Source organism: Anguilla anguilla, chromosome 10 (genome assembly GCF_013347855.1).
Source record: "Anguilla anguilla isolate fAngAng1 chromosome 10, fAngAng1.pri, whole genome shotgun sequence".
Lineage (NCBI taxonomy): Eukaryota > Metazoa > Chordata > Actinopteri > Anguilliformes > Anguillidae > Anguilla > Anguilla anguilla.
The window spans coordinates 42,993,980-43,016,414 of NC_049210.1; the positions used below are offsets into that span (position 1 = coordinate 42,993,980).

The 22,435-nt window shown below is 49.9% G+C and overlaps 3 protein-coding genes across 4 annotated transcripts; all 3 read right to left on the minus strand.

Moving 5' to 3' along the window:
* Positions 1-119: 119 nt before the first annotated feature.
* Positions 120-3,152, minus strand: ccl27a (chemokine (C-C motif) ligand 27a). The gene is made up of 3 exons (XM_035379842.1): positions 2,285-3,152; positions 1,586-1,703; positions 120-1,156 (listed from the first exon to the last, which is right to left on the minus strand). The coding sequence occupies exons 1-3, from the start codon at positions 2,355-2,357 to the stop codon at positions 1,042-1,044; spliced, it is 306 nt and encodes a 101-aa protein (XP_035235733.1). The 5' UTR covers positions 2,358-3,152; the 3' UTR covers positions 120-1,041.
* Positions 3,153-3,426: 274 nt separating this feature from the next.
* On the minus strand, positions 3,427-7,535 carry ubox5 (U-box domain containing 5). Of its 2 annotated transcripts, XM_035435815.1 has the most exons (6): positions 7,371-7,535; positions 6,278-6,349; positions 4,426-5,716; positions 4,082-4,228; positions 3,695-3,891; positions 3,427-3,650 (listed from the first exon to the last, which is right to left on the minus strand). In XM_035435815.1, exons 2-6 carry the CDS (start codon positions 6,329-6,331, stop codon positions 3,645-3,647), a joined length of 1,695 nt encoding a protein of 564 aa, XP_035291706.1. In that variant the 5' UTR covers positions 6,332-6,349; positions 7,371-7,535; the 3' UTR covers positions 3,427-3,644. The 2 variants fall into 2 exon arrangements, with proteins under 2 accessions (XP_035291706.1, XP_035291707.1); XM_035435816.1 differs by having other exon boundaries at positions 3,427-3,891; positions 7,356-7,535.
* Positions 7,536-8,216: 681 nt separating this feature from the next.
* On the minus strand, positions 8,217-19,197 carry LOC118237269 (leucine zipper putative tumor suppressor 3-like). The gene is made up of 6 exons (XM_035435801.1): positions 18,952-19,197; positions 13,748-14,326; positions 12,893-13,498; positions 12,247-12,567; positions 11,586-11,816; positions 8,217-11,354 (listed from the first exon to the last, which is right to left on the minus strand). Exons 2-6 carry the CDS (start codon positions 14,285-14,287, stop codon positions 10,398-10,400), a joined length of 2,655 nt encoding a protein of 884 aa, XP_035291692.1. The 5' UTR covers positions 14,288-14,326; positions 18,952-19,197; the 3' UTR covers positions 8,217-10,397.
* Positions 19,198-22,435: the final 3,238 nt, after the last annotated feature.

Here is a 22,435-nt window from a genome sequence, read left to right on the forward strand (position 1 = left end):
ATGTCTGTGCGTGTGTCTAGCCCTCAAAGTCCAAGAGTCACCGTGGTGGCTTGTCTTGTTAAAAAAAAAAACACACACAAATAAACTTTTAAATGACCACACAGGTGCTGCTCTGGGCATGAGATTGTCTTGTTTTAATACGTAAGAGTCTTACACCATTAAGCAAAACTGTAAAATATATTTATATGTAATTAATTTTGTAGTGCAGTCTACAAACTTATTTCCCAGTACCTAAAACTATATACAGTGAGGACCAAAAGCCTGAGGATACTACCAAGTCCTGGTTGTTTTCATTATTTGTCAAAGAATAATGCAATTATGATAATTCAGTTACACTTTTTATTGAAGAGTACATTACTGAGAACAGGGTGAGCTTATTAGGATGGCATTCCCACCACAGTCACCAGACCTGAACCCAGTCGAGCATCTGTGGGAGCAGCTGAAGAGGGAAAAGGCATCAGCAGTAACATAACAGATCATCTATGGGAGGAGTTGAGACAGTGCAGGAATGAAATGGAAGCTGAGGTATCACATAAGATGGCAGAATCAATGCCTAGCAGAGTGAAGGCAGTAATCAAGATGAAAGGAGGACACTTTTCCCTTCAATGAATACCTACATGCTTTTTTTGACTTACAATATTAAAACATAATGTCTAACAATTATATCGGCCTTTGATATATAATGAAAACAATCAGTTCTTGGTGGGGTCCTCAGACTTTTGGTCCATACTATATATGCCTAGCCAAATAAAGGGCTTTATACTGCACACACACTGCATAGGTTTAAGATGCATATTCTTAACTGAACATTCTAATGCTGATGTAACAATCGCTACTGGTAACTGAAAGCGATAGAGTTCTAGAACGCTGGCTTAGAATTTTGGAGAAAAAAAAATTGCAAAAAGAAGAAAATAGTGACAATCATCAGGATTCCAGCCGTCAGTGGGATAGCAGGAAGTTCAGAGAAAGCAACTGGCGCAGTTTCGGTACATAGGTGTGTTGTGTGGCCTCCACAACTCGTGGCTGGCCTGCTTCCTGTTTTTAAATGCCCAAACGAGACTTCATCCTCTTTTTGCCACTCCTGCGTTTCAGAATTTTCGTCAGGATTTCCTTCTTTGGCAGGTGCGCACAGAACTTCTTTCCTTTCACGTGTATTCTGGAACGGGGAAGGACAGGGACGTTACCACCCGTAGCACATGCATATGCTTAAACCCTTTAAGATCACAAGTATGTCATTACAATGTTCTTAACTGAACATTCTAATGGTGATGTATCAATCACTACCAGTAACTGAAAGCAGTGGAGTTCTAGAACACTGACTTAGAGAATTTTGAAAAAACATTCCAAAAACCATACATGTCAAAGGGTTAAACCTAGAGGTGTGGACTCGGGGAAATACAATTTGTTACTGAATCTAAAACAGTCCCTGTTATAAGGAAACAGTTAAATGTATGTAAAAATTTTTTAAAAAGAATAAAATTTTAACTGCTAGTAAAATCTGTGTCTGCCAGAGGGTCTCTGTTGATGGATAGCTTGAGATTTTTCCATTCTAATAGCGTTGTCCGTACTGCCGCTGTATATTTACATTAGAGCGTTGATGTCGCAAAACCCGCCACTGCTCTGAACCTCGATCTTCTCCGCTCTCCGCAGTAACCTTGGCGTGATGGATCTATCCGTGTAGAGGCAGCATTTTGGCATGGCTCCTGAAAGCAGAACATCGAGGGGGAAAAAAATAATTTGTGTCCTCGGCGGCAAAATTCGTCAGTGCCGTCTGAACCCTTTTCTGGTCCCACGAAGACAGCTGCCCGTAGTGCTTCTTGGCTACGCAGGTACACTTGTTTACATGACTTTGGTTAACTAATAAATCCAGGAATAATTATGGTCTGTCAGTGTGCTGAAATCAGATTCTGGCACACCCAAGTAAGTCAATCAATCAAATCCACAGTGGCACTTCATAATCTCTCACCCACTGCTGTTCACTCAACATTCTCACAAAGTCCCTCATCAGCACATCCCTTAAAGTTTAAAATTCGCTGAAAATTCTGCTTGATGAACTAAGACAACATGAATCGCGGCTAGTGTCTCAAGCTACTCAAGGTGACCCAGCATTCACAGAGTGAGGATGCAGAGGGGCAGCATGCGGACAGAACAGGTGAGCTCACCTTCACAGGTGAGTGTGAAGACCCAGAGGAGCAGGTACTGGGAAAGAACAGGTGAGCTTACCTTCACAGGTGAGTGTGAAGACCCAGAGGAGCAGGTAATGGGGAAGAACAGGTGAGCTTACCTTCACAGGTGAGTGTGAAGACCCAGAGGAGCAGGGACAAGGCCAGGAGCAATGCTTGGATGCTGAGTGCCATGCTGGGGTGAAGGGAGGAGATCGATCAGGTCTGTACTTATACAGGACGTCCCACATCCACCAAACCCTGCCCTTCTCAGGATCACCAATCACCACGCCCATTTTCCGCCAGCCACGCCCATCTCAGGATCACCCCAGGCATTCTGGCTCACTGCACTGCGTGTGGATTTAAGATTTAATCCATTTAGGATTTATATATCAATACGAATGTAATTCCCGTAGCCCATACTAAGACGTGCGTGTGTGTGTTGAGCTTGGCAAATGAAGCTACTGTAGTCCTACCACAACACAAGGAGCTCGTTTGGTCCAAAACGTCGCAGGACCACACGCCCAGGGCATCCATCAGCAGGAACAGAAAGGCAAACTGGTAAATTTGTTTGAAGCGTGAGAACACAATCCCAGGTGGCTCACTGTTCCTGGAGCAGCAGTGGATCTGCCTGTCTGAGCAGGTTCAGGTGCATTCTTTTTAGGCCAATAAATCCCGCCATGCATATTCTCCCTTTCCTCTCTGTTTGCCGAGACAGGTACTGTATAATTAGCTGTGTGCCACAGCCAAACCGCAACTGAAGTATTCCACAGCGGTGATGGCGCCGACGGCAACTGTAACGGCACAGGGGTGTTTTCCAAAGTGGGCATACTGTTTGTGGCGCAGCTGTGGCGTTTAATTTGACAGGGTGGTGCAGTTGTGTTGTTTAAATTTGAGTGTGTCAGTTGTGCTGCTTAAATTTGAGTATGACACAGCTGTGCTGTTTAAATTTGAGTGTGGTGCAGTTGAGTTGTTTCAATTTGACAGTGGCACAGTTCTGTAGTGTAAATTTGAATATGACACAGTTGTGGTGTTTATATTTGACAGTGTGGTGCAGTTGAGTTGTTTCAATTTGACAGTGGCACAGTTCTGTAGTGTAAATTTGAGTATGACACAGTTGTGGTGTTTATATTTGACTGTGGTGCAGTTGTGTTTGTTCAAATTTGTCAGTTTGGCACAGTTCTGCAGGTATTGTAAGAGACAGCGGATTGGTCTGTGCGTTCTGTAGGTAGTGTCAGCACAGAGCATTGGAGAGACACACACAGAACTGTATTTACTTTATTTTATTTACAGTGAAAGTGGGTGTGGATACAGTACAATGTAGAGCACTTGGACTTAGTCTGGGTGCTGCCACGGGCCCACACGTATGTTAGCAAGGCGAGTCCCTGTAGCTCTCAGAAGTGCACACGCTTGTTGGCAAGGTAAGTCCATGTAGCTCTTAGGAGTGCACACGCGTGTTGTCGGGGTGAGTCCGTGTAGCTCTCAGAAGTGTGCACACGTGATGGCGGGGTGAGTCCCTGTAGCTCTCAGAAGTGCACACGCGTGATGGAGCTGGATGGGGCGGGGGCTCTACAGGCGGGGCAGAGCAGAGGAGGCCGGGACGGTTTTGGGGGGGCTCGGAGGGACAGGCAGGGGCGGCAGAGCAGGTGCCCACAGGGCAGACGGAACGCGGGGGGGCAGGAGGGGTACTGAGAGAGGGGGCAGGCACACAGGGCACACCTGCTCTCACCTGAGAGAGAGAGATAAGAGAAGCCAATTATTCTCACTGCCCTTTATTTTCCCTTAGATTTCACTCAAACATACACACGCACACTCTCACACACGCACATACACACACACGCGCACTCTCACAAACACACACAAGTGTAATGTGTGCAGGTTCAGCTCATTATGATTAACAGTTAAGAGTGCAGAGTTACCTGTATTGGTCCCGCCTCCCTGGCTTTCCGTGGCACATGATTTGCCGGCTTGGTGAGCAGTGAATGCTGGGAGGTTTCTAAGGGCAGAGCTCAATGCCTGGTCCAAGCTGTCTGCCAGACGCTGCTCATGGGAACTGCTACTCGAACCTGTGCCACAGAAAGACCAATCACAACAGAGGCTCAGACACAGAGAGACCAATCACAGCATAGCCTGTGCTAGAGAGGCCAATCACAGCCGAGCCTGAGCCAGAGAGACCAATCACAGCACGGTCGGTGCTAGAGAGACCAATCACAGCAGAGTATCATGCAGAGCTGCAGGTTACACGGAGGTCCTGCTCACTCACAGGAGTCAGGCTGGGGAGGGGTGTCCTCCCGAAACTTCTTTTCTGTAGTCCAGGAGTCCGAGGGGGGAGGGGCTCCACCAGTCCCGGAGCTCCGCCCCCCTCTCCCCTGTACCTCCAGCGGGCGTTTCCTGGAGAGGATCGACCCCGCTGTCCCACTGGCAGAGGCGACACCCCGATCAGGGGCAGATAGCTTCACCTGCCCCCTGACAGGGTCCGAACTTCCACCTTGAACCCCTCTGTCCTGCCCCACGGGAGGGGGTGAGGGAGTGTCCCCTGAAATCCGGGGGTGGCTGGGATCTGGGGCAGGTGGGGCCCCAGTAAGAGAAGAGGGGTGGTCGGCGAGTCTGGAGGGGCGTGGCTGTTCCTGCTGCACCGCACGTCCGAGTCGGCCCTCTGTGGCCCCGCCCCCAGCCCCGCCCCCACCCCGCAGCAGGAACAGGTCGATTCGGCCTTTGAGCAGGGGGCAGGGCAGGGGCTGGGCATCCCTGCAAAAGGGCACCCCAGTGAAGGGGTCGTTGGGAGGGCGCCCCCAGGTGGCCTCCTGCCGCTGGTACGTCTCCAGCGTGCTGCTGTCAATCATAGCACCGCTTGGCAACAGCATGGGCAACGACATCAGTTCCTGTGTCAGGGGGTCCAGAAACTCCTCTGGGACCGGGGTGTCATTGGGGGGTTTGGCACCGGGGGGGTCTGGGGTGGGCAGCGATTCGGGACAGGGCGTGGCGGATCTGGATTCATGCTGAGACACCTTCAAGCTGTCCGTGTGAGCCCGCGCTATTCTCTCCACCTCCAGCGGGGGGCAGCAGTGAGCAGGCCGCCCCCACACGGCCAGTGCCCGCAGCCCCAGGGGCGACCCTGCCCCCCCATACGGCAGGCTGACGCGCAGCTGCGTCACGACGCCCAGAGACCTGGGCCCCCGGCTCCACAACTCCACCCCCAGCGCCCCGGGCGGGGCGTCGGGCGGGGCCGGTGGGAAGGGCGGGCGTGGCCAGGGGCGCGGCCCGTTGAAGATGACGGACACCTCGTCCTTCACCTTGCAGCGTCCCACCAGCAGGAACTGGCCCCCGTCCTGGGCCGCGGAGGAGGTGAGGACCTCCAGGCCTCGGGCCGCCTGGCCCAGGTCCATCCCAGGGGGCCACAGCTCCACGTCCACGCGGCACACCTCCACCTGCACCGGGAACCGCAGCGTCACCTGCACCGGCGGCCGCAGGAAGTACTCCAGCTTGAAGCCCCGCCCACGAACACTCGGGTCCCCCGACAGCAGGTTTGTGACATCATAGCCGTCAGCACTCAGCTGGGGGGGGGATGGGGGGGTGGTAGAGGGAAACGGAAAACAGACATGTAGGGTGTACACAGGTGCAGCAGTAAAGTCACCATTTGTCAAAATTCCAAAAACGTTGGTCTCTGGCTATTTCAGACACATGCAAGCATGCATGCAAAAACACACATGCACACACACACACAAACACGTACACACACACACACACTCAGACATACACACACACACACACACACATGCACACACACACACACACTCACACATGCACACACACACACACATGCACACGCACACACATGCACTCTCACACACACACGCACATATACACACAGTGCTGCTAGCTAAAAAAACATCACAAGGCTGAGGGAGAGGCATGCTGGCCTAACTGAAAGAAAGGGAGGGAGGAGAGAGAGAGAGAAAGATGAAGCTAAACGCTTCACCCATAACACACTATGAACCACATGGCATTCAAGCTGTGTGTGTGTATGGCAGCAGTGATAATTCAGCCGTGTTAATTGAAAAGTGTTGGCACAGCAGAGTTAATGGCGACCGCGTAGCTCCAGTTTATCGACGTACTTTGTTACAATGCACACTGGTCTCAAAGTGCGGCAGACAGAGATTGACCACCATGACGGCAGAATGTATAACCTGGAGAGAGAGAGAGAGAGACGGGGAGAGAGAGATGGAGATGGGGGCAGTGAGAGCACAAAATAAAGATCACACGAGTAAGACTTCATCACGGCATCTTTTGAAGCACCATTTACTCCCCGATTTGATAAGTTAGACCAAAAACAGCCTCATAATGAAGTATAACATGAACTTGCACTCAACCTGCGCGTCTGTGCTGGGGTCTTTTCACACAGAGATAATATAATAGGAAGTTAATGAGTTCCCTTGCAATAGGGGGGTGGCCTTCATGGTTTATATAGTACACACTGGGTGCCTGCAGAGACAGTCTTTTTTGCACATGAAAAGCCACTGAAAGCCTGATTGTAGCACTCATGACATTTCTATCCGGGTGGCACGAAATAGATATTTTTCTTGACTGAACAGATTTCTCTTTCCTTGACGGATTTATGTTTTCTGACACCTTGTCGTGGCGGACTAATAGTAGATTAACAAGACACTTCGGAGGAAATAATATTTAAAAATGTGAACATGCTGCGACCATTTTGTTGCCTGTTTCGCCCTATTTTGGTTAGACGGTGTTACCATGACAGTGCACTGCTCGTGCAGGTGGTGGAGGAGTGATGATATCGTAAACCCTCCCGAAACAAATGTCCCCGTGTCCTGCAGACCTTGGCGTAAAGCACCAATATCTGGTGTCACAAATCTCTCTCGTTTTTAACGTGAGCTTAGTAAACCAGCTGAATACCCAACAACTGAGTTGCTATTGTTCAGTAGTGCATTGGTATCGCAATATTGTGTTGTGTGCAGCAAAAAATGTAAAGTTTTTGATAATCAGGTGGGGGATTGTGCAGTATTAACATTCACTCGCTCAGAAACCATCGTCTGGAAATGGCTCAATAGACGGGGTAGCTAAGGTAATTATCTTTCAGTAGCTAGGAAGTTCCCATTGTATTTCCTCTAAACAAGCGCGGCTGCTAGCTATGAACGTAGCCTAGCATGTGGCTACTTAGCTTGCTGGTGTTACCTGCGAGCTACCGACCTGCACATCGGTGGTGTCCTGCTGCACCAGGGGCTGCTATCGCCTCCCAGACATGCTCATCCAGTCTGGATTTTATACGAACACAGATCACAGAACTACAGTCCTGTGGCCTGTGGGACAGATGCATGAGGCATCAGTGGAAGTACTAAGGCAGCTCTACAGGGACAAACTGAGCCGCGCACATAAAGCTAACGCCTTGTGTCAACGCTCCGAATGGACTCACGAGAATATTTCGTCCTGTTCTCATGATTTTTGACGGGGTACTGTGAAATTTAAATTTTAAAACGGACAACGAACCTTAAAAAGATATTCTTAATTCTATTTCCATTGTATACAGTGTATCAATCTCCAAAAATTGAGTACTCAAAATGTAACAGGTGGCGTTAACATCAGAACGTTTGCTTACATCATCGTGTTTCACCACCACCTTAATGTTTTGCTTATCTTTCATCGACCGTAGCAAAACCGGTGTGTGATTCCAGAAGCGTTTGCAGCATCTCTGTGGAAGCATTTTGCAGAATTTCGCAGAGTACATGGCTGATTTTGACACCCACTAAATGAACCCCATATTTCCAGCACGCTGTACGGCATATACAATGATAAAGTTGGAAATGACGTTAATTCTTTAATTAAGTATTTTATTGAATAAATAAAGAAATATTTTAACATAGGTTTTGTGAATATGACAAAACATAATTATCAAATATAAACGTAGAATTAAGTCTTTTTGAACCTAAAATGAGATAGGAACTGGGTCTGACAGCAAGCATTCTCTGTGACTGTATGCAAATAATCACAAAAAAGAAGGGAACCAATTCACTCACAGAATTCTGGGAAATGTAGTAATGTTGTTTTACTTGCGTCTTTATTGTGTAAATGAATATTCACAAGGGTATGTTTTCATTAAGCCATTACAGTAACATAAATACCAAAATAAAATATAAAAAGAAACAATTGGTAGCATTTTCTTCCCTTGAACTTCACGATAAAAACATCTATTCAGAGTAACAACAAAAGGAAACAAATGGACGTAAAAGTTTTTTTTTTTTGGATATGTTTGTTTAATTTGTACCATGTGGTAGATCAAAATTGAATATACTTATGTTGATATATATTTATATATATTTGCTTAGTTAAAAAAAATAAAAGCTGAGATGTCTGTTTAATTCATTCACGTTAATAATAATCTTCTTAAATTATTCACACGCAATATATCAGTATACTGGAATAAATATATACACAGAAATAACAATGATATCTATATCCATGTCCATTGCACCTATCTTTACAAAGGCTGCAGTTGAGCATGACAGCAGTACTTAGCAGCAATTATAGCCTCCAACCAGAGGGGGCAGCACTTATGCATTGTCTCTCTCATTTTAAATTTGGCAAAACTTAAAACAAAATTTCCCCGCATTATCTCCTCTCTCTCTCTCTCTCTCACACTCTCTCTCTCTCTCTCTCTCTCTCACTCTTTCCCCTGCTCTTTCTCTGTGGCGTTGTCTGTGCTGCTCCTGGTTGTGATGTCATACTCAGCCCAGCCTTCTTCCTGAATGCAGACAGCAGGTTAGAAGTTAAACTTCTCCTTTAAGGAAAAAAAATGATGAAATGTTTCACTGAAAATAACACACACAGCAGATATACACCAGTAAGTGTTTAGAATTTTTTTCTAAAAACATTTAAATAATTTAAAAAGAAATCTCTTGTAACTTTTAAATAAACCCTAGTTCTAGAAATGCCAACAGCCCCGCCCTGATTGACTGTCCAAAGTCTCTCCAAACACACAGACACACAATAGTGCACACACTTACCGGCATTCACACACACACGCACACACGCAAATACACATACATGAATGTGTGCCTACATTCTCACATGCACATGCCCACACACTCATCCACACACAAACATACTATAATGTATGCACACATGCAAGCACATGCATTCTTTCTCTCTCTCTCATGTTCTCTCTCTCTCTCACACATACACACACACACACACTCATTCCCTACAGTACAGATATTTATGTCTGTAGCACCTCAGTCTCTGCTGCCTTTACATACTGAAGCAGCTTCATAGACCCGCCATCCTGCTCTAACCTCAACTCTCCTTTCCACAAAAATCATCCCGAGAGCAATCCACAAACAAAGTCGAACCTCTTTCAAGGTTTCTCTCTTGTCCTGTTTGCTTTCACAGTTCAAAATGTAAAAGGAAATGTAAAAGTCGACCTGGAGTCAAGTCTCTGTGTATGATTGGTCAGCTCTGTGTCGGCACTGCCCCCTGGTGTCTGTCTTCAGTAACTGCAGCCACTGGCGGTGATGGGGAGCTTGGCTTTCCCATGTTCCTGATGACCACCGGTGTCCACCTCCACCCCCACGCTTTTTCAAAAGCCCCCTCTTCTCCCTGAAATTCTCTGTTCCTCTCCCAACCCCTCAGTTGCGCGCAGAAGTCCGCCTCCCTCCGCCATCCCACATAGAACGCTCCTGTCCCTCCACATCACAACAGTGTTTCTCTCCTCACACGCACACACACCCACACACACCCACACACTTCCTTTCCCCCAGCCCCCTTTTCTTCTCCACCTCTTCCTCCTCCTCCTCAGTCTCTCTGACCAGCTGGTATAGAGAGGGCCCTGAGTCCCTGACCATTAGATCTGGGCTCTGTCAGAGATCCTGGGCCCTCTGGGGTGTCTCTGTGTGCTGCTGGGGACAGAGCACCAGTGTCACTGTGAGTCTGTCTGTGTTCGCACGTCTCTCTGAGTGTGTCAGCGTAAGTGTGTTAATGTATCGGTGTGTTTGGCGTTAGATTGTGAGTGTGTTAATGCGACGGTGTAGGCTGTGTGTCCGTGTGCTTGGCGTCTGTCTCTGTCCCCCTGTCTGGGAGTCTCCTCGGACAGACCCCGTGGGCTTTGTGGATGCTAGTGGATGATACTGAGAGCCGAGTGGTTTGGTATCTGGGTTTCTTTTTTTTTTTAAACTTGAGGGGAGCGGTCTGTGTGTGCGGACATGCGACGGCGGGCGTTCAGAGTCATATTTCCGTGGACTCGATCCTCTCTAGGCGGGAGTGGGCGGGCCAGGGCGGGGCCAGCTGGTTGGGCGTGGAGGCGGGGCCGGAGGGGTTCTCCTCCTCGGCTGGGGGGGGTGGGGAGAGGGTGAGGGAGAGGGGCAAGGAGAGCGAGGGCAGGGGTGGCGGCGAGGCAGGGGAGGTGGAGGAGGTCAGCTTGTCGTGGAGCTGGCCCATGCGCAGCTCCAGGGCCTGGTTGCGCTGCAGCGTCTCCACGTAGCTGAGCTGCAGCTGCGCCTGGTACTGCAGCACCCGCTCCTTCTCGTCCTGCCAGATGTGACGCTCCTGCGCGAAGGTGAGCGACTGCTTCTGCCGCTGCTGCCGCTCCAGCCGCAGCTCCCCCTGCAGGAGCTCCAGCTGCCGCCGCAGCTCGCCGGCCTCCTGGAGCTCCGCCTCCCGCCGCTCTGCTTCCTGTTGCTCCGCCTCCCGCCGCTCTGCTTCCCGCCGTTCAACTTCCCGTCGCTCCGCCTCCCGCCGCTCTGCTTCCCGCCACTCGGCTTCCCGCCGCTCCGCCTCCCGCCGCTCTGCTTCCCTCCGCTCCACTTCCCGCCGCTCCACTTCCCGCCGCTCCACTTCCCTCCGCTCTGCTTCCCGCCGCTCCACCTCCTGACGTTCGGCATCCCGCCGCTCTGCCTCTCTAAGCTCCGCCTCCCGCCGCTCTGCTTGTCTAAACTCCGCCTCCTGCCGCTCCGCCTCCTGCCTCTGGGCCTTGGCTTCGTCGCTCTGTAGGCTCAGGAGGTTGTCCGGCGAGGCCTGGGGGGCGCCGCCCGAGGAGCTGCTGGGGGAGGACAGCTCGCTCCAGGCCCCGCCCCTAGCCCCGCCCCCACCGCCCGCTCCGCCCCCACTCAGCTCTCCCAGAGCCTGCTTCAGGCCCATCACCTCGGCCTCGAACCCGCCCAACTTATCCCTCAGCAGAGATACCTGCAGAAAGAGAGAGAAAGAGGCAGAGCGAGAGAGTGAGAGAGGCAGAGAGAGAGGGAGAGAGTCAGAGAGAGAGGGACAAAGGCAGAGAGAGATTAACTTGCCGTTCTCCACAGTGACTGCTCGCAAAAAAGAGAGATGCAAGAGAGAGTCGGAGAGGGAGAGGTGGATATAGAGAGTGTGAGAGTGAAATGAAGAAGGGGAGAGAGAGAGAGGGGGGGGCAGACAGACCTCTGTCAGGGTTCTCTTCAGCTCTCCCTGGCAGTGCTCCAGCTTCAGGCTCTTGTTGCTGTAGGAGTCCTTGAGCCCCAGGACCAGCTCCTCCCTCTCCCGCAGCTGGGCCGACACCTCCTTCAGCTGGCCCCTCAGGGCCACCATCTCCCCCGCCCGCTGGGTCACCTCTGCCTGGCTCTCCCTCAGCTGCTGCTTCAGCAGGGAGATCTCCCCGGCCTTCTGACACACCTGGGGGGGGGGGGGGGGGGCAGTCAGTTTTCGGTATGTGGAAAATATTTATTTGTCAGTTAACCACTCCGGATAAATGTGGGTTAAAAGGTAAGTAGTAAACTACTTGGTCTCTTCCAAACAAAAGCTTTCTCCTTCCTCCCCTACCTTACCTTCTGCTTGGTCTCTTCCAAACAAATTCCCCACCCCCCTCTTCACCTCTCACTTGGTCTCTTCCAGACAAACCCCCCCCTCACCTTCCACTTGGTCTCTTCCAGGCAAACCCCCTTGCTCACCTCCCACTTGGTCTCTTCCAGGCAAACCCCCTTGCTCACCTCCCACTTGGTCTCTTCCAGGCAAACCCCCTTGCTCACCTCCCACTTGGTCTCTTCCAAGCAAACCCCCTTGCTCACATCCCACTTGGTCTCTTCCAGACAAACCCCCCCCTCACCTCCCACTTAGTCTCTTCCAGCCGGGGCAGGATGTCGGCCTGCTCCTTCCTGTAGTCCAGGCACTTCCTCTCCAGGTCCTCGCGGTGGGCCAGCAGGGCGGCGATCTCGTCCTGCAGCCGACGCTTGTCCTGCTGCAGCCGCGCGATCTGGGCCTGCAGGGCCTGCTGCATGCGCTGGGCGCGGCGGGACACCTGCTGCAGCCGCGCGGCGTAGTTCTGCCGCAGCTCCTCCATGTCGCGCTCCCACACCCGCTGCTTCTCCTCGAACACCTGCACGATGGCCGCCTCGCTCTGGTCCAGGTTCCGCCGCATGTGCAGCACCTGGGGGGAACCCGCGTGCCACTTAGCCTTCATCGGGAGTGCCATCGTCACCTTCATCATCCGGACCATCATCACTACCATCATCATCACCATCATCATCACTATCACTGTGATCATCAATAACCTTCATCATCAGCATCATCACCTCCATTATCATCATCATCATCAACACCATCTTCATCATTATCACCTTCATAATCCTCACCATTATCATCATGATGACCACCATCATCAGCATCATCATCACCATAACCGTCATCACCGTCATCATCCTCACCATCCTCACCATTATCGCCACCATGACCCCTGACCCCCGTCTCCTCACCTCCTGCTCTTTCTCCCACAGGCGGTCCTCCAGGTCCTGGATGACGTCGTCGGAAGACGGGGAGGGGCGCAGCGGCAGAGGGGCGTCGCCCAGGTGGCTGAGCCGCTGGTAGGAGGAGGAGCTTTTCCCGGAGGAGGAGCGGCCGCTGTCCGAGGCGCTCAGCCCGTTCTGGTACCCCGGTTTCTCCAGGGGGGGCGCCGCCGCCGACGTGCCCAGCCGGTTGATGTGACTGGTGGAGGCGCTGAGGGGGGGCAGGGCGTGGGGGGGCGCGTACCCCGAACCCGAGCCCGAGTAGGTGGGCAGGCTGGTCAGGCTGTTCCGCCCGGAGTCCGACAGGCCCCCCTGGCCCCCTCCGGCCCCCGCGCCGCCGCCGCCTCCGCCCCCGCCACCGCCCCCTCCGGGGCTGTCCTGCTCCCCGTGGGCCCCCGGCGCCGGGGGAGCACCGCTCCCTGCGCCGCCTCCGCCTGCGGCCCCGCCCCCGCCGCCTGCAACGTTGCGCCCCCCTCCACCGGCCCCCCCACTCTGTCCCACTAGGTTCTGCATGGAGTGGAAGCTCTTGGGCACCACTGGCTTGAAGGCTGATGGACGAACTAATCCAGCATTGTTCTGTAGAGGGGATACAGTAGGGTAGGGTAGGGTGGGGTGGGGTGGGGTGGTGTGGGGTGGAGTTAGGGGGAAGCAGACAAACAGGCTATGGTTAACTTGGCACACAGCCTTGAGAAGAACTGGGAATCAGAATGCTTGGTGAATTCTAAGTTCCAAAAAAACAAGCGCTTCAGTATTCCGTTATTTTAGACACTCGCAAAATACACCTTCAAACGCGAACTGTCCACACCCACACCAACGCCACCATACCTGTTCCAGTTTCCCGGACACGGGCAGGATTTTGGGAGGGTTGTGATTGTCGGTTTTGGCCACTGGGGGGCCCTCCCTGTACTGGGTCACAGGTCCGCCGCCCCCGCTCGTCTTCTCGCTGCCGAGACCCACGTTGTTTCCGCAGGTGTCCACGGTTACGCGTTCCCGAGGCCCCTCCCTCCGCCCCGCCCCATTCTGGAAGGCGGAGTTTGACGAGGGCAGCCGGTCGCCGTTGGAGACGATCGCAGAGGAGGCGGAGTCGGAGGTGAGCTGGGGTCGGTCGGTGCTGCAGCTCCGCCCATCGCTGGAGGCCCCGCCCTCTGTGGTCTCGGAGGGCGGGGCGGGGGCGGGGGCGGGGGCGGCGCGCTCGCTGCTGCAGCTGCGGTGGGTGGGGCCCCGGCGGGAAGTGGGCGGGGCTCGGGGGAGGGTGGTGCGTGTGCCCACGCTCTTCATGGCGAACTCCTGCTCGCCTGCAACACCACTGCCCACACTGCCCATCACGCTCTGCTCACTCCGCCCCCCGCAGGACACACCCGGCATACTGAGCCAGCCCACAATGCCAGCCAGTAACCACGCCCACTGAGGGGGGGAGGAGAGGGGAGAGGAGAGAGAGAGGGGAGGGGGGAGAGAGAGGGAGGGAAGGAGCGCAAGTCATATTTATTATTTTCAGTTTTGCTGTTTTACTAACACATTAACACCAACTTACCCACACTAACAGTCAAACACAAACTGACATCTGCACCAACACAAAAATGCCAACCAGCGCCATTTGAGCTCCACTACACTGCTGTTACAGTATTTGGTCAATATTTATAAAGAAAATCAAAACCATATCCCAAGACAGAGGGGGTTGTATTTTGGAGACCAAACCCCTGCAGCTGTACACTATATGTAATTATTATATGCAGTATGCACATGTATTTATGTGCATGGCCATGCTCTTCGAAATAATTTGAACATTATGTAAGCCCTGCTTCATAACAAAAGAAACGTTCAAGTTAAAACCCACTCCTGTTTGAAGAGAACAAACAAAAATGTTCACTAGACAGCAATAACCTGAGGTGTGCGTGCATGCATGCTTGCGTGTGTGTGTGTGTGTGTGTGCAGCATTGTCTACATTGTCGCTTGCCTACTTTGTCTATTTTGTAAATGAACTACTTTGGAAACACAATTTGTTAACTGCCATGTTGTCAAGCCAATAATGTTCAGTTTGAATTTGAATTTGAATTAGGTTAGGTTCATCTACAACTAGGTGGGTGGGGGGTGGGAATTTATATATATTTAAAAAAAAAAAAAAAAAAAAAAAAAAAAAAAGGGGTACAATTCACACTTTTTGCAAAGTTATACCTATTGTAGCTCTCTTGCAGGAATGTTGTAAAGCGCTTGTCTCTGAGTTTTGTAATGCACTTGTTGTAAGTCGCTCTGGATAAGAGCGTCTGCTAAGAATCTATAATGTAATGTAATGTAATGAATTGACAGCAGCTGATTGAGAGAAAGCAAGAGAGAGAGGCACATAGAGAGATCTGTCCATATGTACACATATCTGTGTTTTGTTAAAGTCTCAGTTGGTTACACATCAAATGAGGCCCGTTGAGGTAGGCCCCCCTCCCCACAAAAAATGAAGCATCTTTAGAGACTTGACCCTCACAAATACCCTTCACAATTTGCCTTTTATTCCAGTTAATTCCCTTATATTCCCATTAATTCCCATGGAAAGTTTCCACCCCTGAATATTCTCAAAGTTTTGCAAGACTAGTCACATTAGCCCATGGAATGCTGCATCTTTGGAATGAATTGCGTCGTGATAAAAGTAACTATTTTTACCACAATATGCCAACATACAATAATAATGCAATAAATGTATGTCGCTCATAATTTTATTATGACAGGAGCAGGATGAAATAGTGGGATTAGCTGAATGAAAAAGGCTACAAGTAATGTTTTGGCCTTCGGATCAAAACAGATTTTCTGCCACCCAGGCAAATAATATGTTTTAAAAACTTCGGAGTGATTTCTGTTTTAATTTACTCATGTTGAGCAAGCTAGCCAGAGCGTGACATCTCGTTTTTGACTTTTCATTCAAATTGAGCACTTTTACTTTGAATCTTGTGATGCTAACGTTTGTGTGAATATGATCAATAAACAACACGTATGGCAGGCACTGACAGACGTTTGGCTCAAAGAAACAAACAGGAGTAATTATTTTGTTGCGGTTCAAGTCTGGGTTATAGAACGCAGTGTATTTTTTTCCTGACAATTGTTTTTTTTTTCTGTCCCACACAGACTGTTCCAGAGACCCTGTCCCCAGAGACCCTGTCCCATACACACTGTCCCATAGACCCTGTCCCATACACACTGTCGCATAGACCCTGTGCCATACACACTGTCACATAGACCCTGTCACATACACACCGTCCCAGTGAACCTGTCCCATACACACCGTCCCAGTGAACCTGTCCCATACACACTGTCACATAGACCCTGTCACATACACACTGTCCCATAGACCCTGTCCCATACACACTGTCACATAGACCCTGTCACATACACCCCGTCCCAGTGAACCTGTCCCATACACACTGTCCCAGTGAACCTGTCCCATACACACCGTCCCAGTGAATCTGTCTCAGAGACAGAACTGCCACACAAGCTCATTAAGAGAAGTGAGAGGGAGGTCGTTGAATTAGATTTTATTAATCCCAGAACTACCCTCCTCACAAGTGGAAATGGCGGCCTTGAGACGAAAAAAACATTTCTCTTTTCCGCCACTCTGTCTTTCCCTGGCTTTTTTCCACACCCCCCTTCTCTTGCTCCCCCCCCCCTCTTTAAATTAAAAAATGCTTCACTGCATGACACATTAGAATATATTACCAAATATATATATACTAAAACTTACACCAATGGTATGCTTTTGACATAACACACACAATTAAAAATGTGCAATACGGTACGGTGTCAAATAATGTGCAAATGCTATTTGCAATTAAACGATATAATTATACATTTTAACAAAAGAATATAATTATACATTTTAACAAAAAATAGATACATTAAATTGAATGACTTATGCAACTGCAGCATTTGCACCAGCATTGAACAGGTTTCCTACACTGTCTCGCATGCTATGGCAGGTAGTTGCATCTCTCTCTTGCTTTCTCTTTCTTTCTCTCCCTCACTCTACCTCCCTCCCTCCCTCTCTCTCTCTAACTCTCCCTCTCTCTCTCTCTCTCTCTCCCTCCCTCCCTCTCTCTCTTTAGCTCAGTTCACCTGCACTGTACCTAGGGAGGCTGCCCTCTGATTGGCTGGCTGGGAGGGGGTTGGGAAGCCTGGGCTGTCTGGGTTAACCCCTCGGTCCCAAAATTCAGCATAGTGTAACACCCCCTGCCCCTGCCACCCCCCCCCCCCCCCAGGTGTCCAGCCTGTGGCCATGTGTCCTCGCTCTACGATCTGCCTCCTCTCTCTCCTCTGCTGTCTTACAAGCATTACGTCATCCCTTCCACACTGCTCACCGGGCGCATGCTCTCTCTCACACACACACACACACAAGTACACACACACACACACACACATTCTCAAACACGCTCCTTAAAGATTTTTTTTTGCGTGCACCGTACACGTATTGCGGACGCACATATACACAGACGCAGGTATGCACATACTCACAGGCACGCACACATGCACAGACGCACACAATGTTGCCAGAGCACGTGGCAGTGAGAAGGGGAGTATTTTTGTATTGCTGAACAGAAGGGCGATGGTCGTATACGTGTGTGTGTGTGTGGGCATGTACGTGTGCGTGTGTGTGTGTGCATCCTTCTCATGAATCAGCCTGTTCTAGTGATACATGGGGGTCACCCCAAACCTCGTGTGCTCCGTCTGTGAAAATTCTACTTCCATTTCGGAAACATCCGTAGTATGTTCCGTGTGTGTACACAACACAGTACGCTACCTGACACAGTCTGCTGCGTGCTTCACATCAAAATCTGCCCTGCAGGCTCCGCAGTTAGTCCCGTAAATGTACAGCTTGTCACTGCTCTTAAAAATATCCTACCTTGTTCCCTATGCCATGGCAACGGTATCTTAGTAACCTTCACCATGTCGGCTACAGCTCGCAGTTCTTCACCCACCCATAGCACTGTACACAGGCCCAGCTCCCTGCCCCTCAGACCTGATCGTCTAAAATATCCACTGCCCAAGACACGGCTTTCACACCCGTCCCCAATACAGCGTGACTGAACCACAATGATACCACACCTGCTGACGTTACACATCCTCTACTACACACCGGGACACTTACTACTACACACTGCTGTTTTTTACACACTCCTCCACTCACACGTTACCTACTGCACAATGCTCTCCTTACACAACCACTCCAGCACACTGCCCCCATTACACGTTTTTTACTACACGCTGATCGCCCCACTCACTGCTTACTACATGCTGCATCTCGTATGCACAGTAGATAGAGCATCCCTTACAAAATAACTGTTCAACGTCCTCGTTTCACAAGCACACACTAATGCACTCACACTGCAAAAACACACACGCACATGCACGCACGCACATACACGCACGCACACATACACAGTCTGTAATTTCACGGTGAAACACACATGCGATACGACGGCAGTAATCCTGGCGCACAGACCCCACGGTGGCCTAACACACGGCACGCGAAAACAGAAGAGAGGACGCCGCAAGGGAGGAGGAATGAACGGGTCTATTTTTTTTTCTCCTCCGTCTTTTCCCCGTTAACGCATTACATAATGCGTGTCGCCGACCACCACCACCGCTCAGCCGCTCGCGGTGCCTCGATCCGGGAGAGAGAACGCGCCACAATCACAATCGCTCTCACACACGTACACAGAGACGCATACACACACTGCGACGTTTTCATATCTCCATCATCTTTACATCGTCATTTTCTTTACTTACACTCGGATGGGTAATATTAACAAATACAGCGTTCCCTCCCATCTACACACAAGATATATCTTTCTCCCTCTCTCGCTCTCGCTCTCTCTCTCCCTCCTAGAGCATCAGCTTTATTCCTCATCACCAGCGCCGCTGCAATGTCTGTTGGAGAGCGAAAACGAAGCGGTCCATATTTTCAAATGGAACGAAAAGGCAGTTTCACGGTTATGCATTTCTGCACCAGCTGACACCCTGTCCAGTTGCTCCGCGCTCATTAGTGTACTCACTGGTTTCACCACCACCGTCGGCGATGCGTGATTCCAATTTCCACGGTCGGTCCCGGTTCGCCGACTGTCCGAGGTCCGGTCCGGTTCGGAGGTTGCAGGGCGGTTGTCGAAGGCGGTGTGCGTGCAGGTCGCTCCGAACGCAGCTGCTGTCGCCCGTGGCTGCGATCGGATGATGGAGAGAGCATCAGCTGTTCCACACACCCACCTCAGTCCCGCCTCCCGGCGCACGCCAACACCTCCTCCCTCCCTCCCGATTAGACTCACTGCGCCTGCGCCGCCGCCGCATTGCCTCAGTCCCGTCACGTGACCGGTTTCCTGGACCACGGTGTCTGTACACGATGTCTGTCTTTTGGACCACATCGTCTATGTACCTGTGTTCCATACTCCAGTAGCGTTTGAAAAAGCACTGCGGTGTGTGGGTGTAAAATGCACTTGAGTTCTGTGCGTAATGTGTGCTTGAGTGTTTCTCTGTGTCCATATGTGTGTGTGTGTGTGTGTGTGTATGTGTGTGCAATGCGTGCTTGAGTAATTCTGCGTATGTGGGTAATATGCGTTGGAGTATTTCGGCGTGGTTGTGATGCGCGCTTGGATTCTTTGTGGGCTGTTTCGTTTCTGGCCCTTCTGAGCACATTATAACCGGAGCGTGAGGATGACCTCATCTCACCTCGGGCAGGCTGGGATTCCTTGGCTCGCTGCTGCATTAGTTCCTTAGCAGTGACGCACCGGGTGCCCACCATATCGCTACGCTTCCTCGGCTCCCCCCTTTCAAACTGTAGGGACTGCAGGGAGTAAAAAAGGTCCCTGGATCACAGATTTTATATAGTCTATAGCACTGCTTATTTCATACGGGTTATGACACAGTTCCCCCCCCCCCCCCATATGGTTTATGACACACTGCTTATTCCATATTGTTTGAGACATTTCTTTGGTTTATCAGGCTAATTAAGTCCGAACGGAGGTAGAGAAAGAAAATGGCGGTGAAAGATGAAGAGATGAGAGAGGCAAAGAGAGGGACACAGGATTGAAAGAGGGGGGAGGTGCGAGGGAGTTTTCGGCAGGAGAGGGTACCTGTTGACCGCGCTGCTGGAACGGTACTTTACTCTGGGATACGAGTCGGAAACTTGCCTGATCTCACCGAGGTCAAGGTCTTCAGGAAAGACACCTATAATACAAATATACGCCCAACTTGGGTCTTGTTGTGCTTACACAACTACTGGCCTTGCTAGTCCAAATGTGATGGACTGTGAAAAAACCTGTTTACAAAATTGCAGTGTTCAAAAACAATTTATTAATGTATTTGCAGATCATGTGATGTGTAGGTGGAGAGAGAGAGGTACGTCTTCTGAGTTATATCATCCTGAGATACAGCATCTGATGATGAGAGTGTTCTGAAGGGACATTTAGAATTTTTCTCCACACATCTCTTGAGTTTGGAATTCCCAGTCATGCACACACCGACACACACACGCACGCACATACACCACAAGTACACACACAAAAACGTACACACACACATACACAAACACATACACATGCACACACACATATGCACAGACACAAACACACACACACACTCACACACATACAAACACATACACTCACACACACACACACACACACACACACATACACAAACACATATGCACATTCACACACACACACACACACAGGAAATCTTCCAAAACCCTGCCTTCCTTCTCCATTCACAAATTCACTGATGCCATTTACAGTGGGTCACAGTTGCTATGGCGATGTGCTCCATCCAATGTGAAGCTTGGCTCATATCATGTGATGGAGAGAGGTAAAAGTGCTTGTGCTGTAGAACAGGGAGAGAGAGGGAGAGAGATGAGCACATATTTGGAACACGCTCGTTTCTAGGCTCTATTGAAAAGATCACTTAGCCTCAGCAAGAAAGGAGTCAGCGTTAAACATGAATGCTTTTGTTGTCAAACAGAGCTGGGTACTTAGAATACCCAAGGAGAGTACCAGATGTACCTCTTTTACTAGAGCAAAACAGAAGCAGGCAACCTCTCATTATCCAACCCGCTTAGCACAGTTATGCAGTCAGTGCCCTTAAAATGACCACCCCGTGGTTAAGGAACCCCATCTTAACGAAACTGCACTTTCACACCTCAATCAGACACCCCCTGCAGTCTGCAGAGTCCTGGCTACTTAGCACACTAGTACTGTGTATGAAAGCATGTCTAAAGTGTGATGTCATATTTTATGGATCTAAATCAGGTGTGTATTTGATACACTAAAAATACTGAATGAATTGCAATGATCCAAATATTACCAGGGATATACTGCATACAATATCATCCAGAACTAGGCAATATTTGATTTTGTTTTTCTGAAAGTCTAGTATATGCCATTGGCAACAATATATTTGGGAAAGCAAATTTATTTAAAATTTTAAACGTGAAATTTTCCCCAGAGATTCTCACGGCTGGCGCTGTGTCCAAGGTGACCAACTGATGGGGCACAAGTTGAGTATCTGGGTTTGCTTTGCCCCTATCACCTATCAGGACTTAAACTTGCAGCCCACATTACTCCATCTTTATACTCCCTATTGTATGATGAGATTTTTAATGATTCTGCTGCTACCTGAGAACGTGACAAACACATGTTGTGACTCATCTGGCGCTGCTCTTGGGGTGTGTATGTATGTCTGTGATGACAATAAGCCTGTCCACCACTGCCAATCTGGTCCACCTACCACTACTCTGCAATGTACATTTCCAACCAGTAGATGGCAGTGTTTAGACATGCAGGAAATAAACACAAGCAACAGTCCTACGTCTACTGAAGCAAGAACTGATGCCCTGTGTTGTGGGTGAGTACCTGTGTGCATTTGTGCATGTGTGTGTGTGTGTGTGTGTGTCTGTGTGTGTGTGTGTGCAGTCTGTAGCTAAAGAATACTGAGCCAACCGTGTGGTTAGCCTGTTGTATCTATCCACTTTTCGTGTTTCAATGTTCGCAGAAAACTGTAAACTGTATTTAAGACCAAACAGGAAATACTTGAGCCTTACTCAAACTCACACTTACTTTATGAGGGAAGGGACTTTCACAGGCTGTGGAAGGTGCAGGTGACCTCTGACCTCAAAAGGTCAAAGGTAATCTGTGTGCTTTTTCGTTGTGTTCACTCAGACATTTCAGCTAAAGGTTTCCCTGTCCTTACTCTACACTGACATCAGACACCGATGTTGAACACAGACACAGACGGGAAACAGAGACACAGACAAATAAGGTAAACACAGACAGACTGTAGATGCAGATGCAGACAGTTGTTAAAATGATAATTGGCCAGTTGGAAGCCTCAGAACTGAATGGCTACTATAAAAGCTGAATTAATTAAAAAAAGTCAATATTCACACTTTTTATTAAAACTGTAAGGGGGGGGGGTAGATATCCAAGGAAAACTCGCTAAACTGAGTGTTTTGGGGGGGGGGAAGGAAGAAAGAAAAAGGAGGGGCAAATAGAA

Excerpts from the sequence above, each read along its gene's own strand:
- ccl27a (XM_035379842.1), bottom strand. The coding sequence starts at position 2,357 with ATGGCACTCAGCATCCAAGCATTGCTCCTGGCCTTGTCCCTGCTCCTC. Across the intron at positions 1,704-2,284 it reads CTTCACACTCACCTGTGAAG|GAGCCATGCCAAAATGCTGC; the intron begins GTAAGCTCACCT and ends TTCTGCTTTCAG. Across the intron at positions 1,157-1,585 it reads TGCGACATCAACGCTCTAAT|AATACACGTGAAAGGAAAGA; the intron begins GTAAATATACAG and ends TCCCCGTTCCAG.
- ubox5 (XM_035435815.1), bottom strand. The coding sequence starts at position 6,331 with ATGGTGGTCAATCTCTGTCTGCCGCACTTTGAGACCAGTGTGCATTGT. Across the intron at positions 5,717-6,277 it reads CCAGTGTGCATTGTAACAAA|CTGAGTGCTGACGGCTATGA; the intron begins GTACGTCGATAA and ends TCCCCCCCCCAG. Across the intron at positions 3,892-4,081 it reads GGGAGGCGGGACCAATACAG|GTGAGAGCAGGTGTGCCCTG; the intron begins GTAACTCTGCAC and ends TCTCTCTCTCAG.
- LOC118237269 (XM_035435801.1), bottom strand. The coding sequence starts at position 14,287 with ATGCCGGGTGTGTCCTGCGGGGGGCGGAGTGAGCAGAGCGTGATGGGC. Across the intron at positions 12,568-12,892 it reads TGTGGGAGAAAGAGCAGGAG|GTGCTGCACATGCGGCGGAA; the intron begins GTGAGGAGACGG and ends GGTTCCCCCCAG. Across the intron at positions 11,817-12,246 it reads TGGAAGAGACTAAGTGGGAG|GTGTGTCAGAAGGCCGGGGA; the intron begins GTGAGGGGGGGG and ends CCCCCCCCCCAG.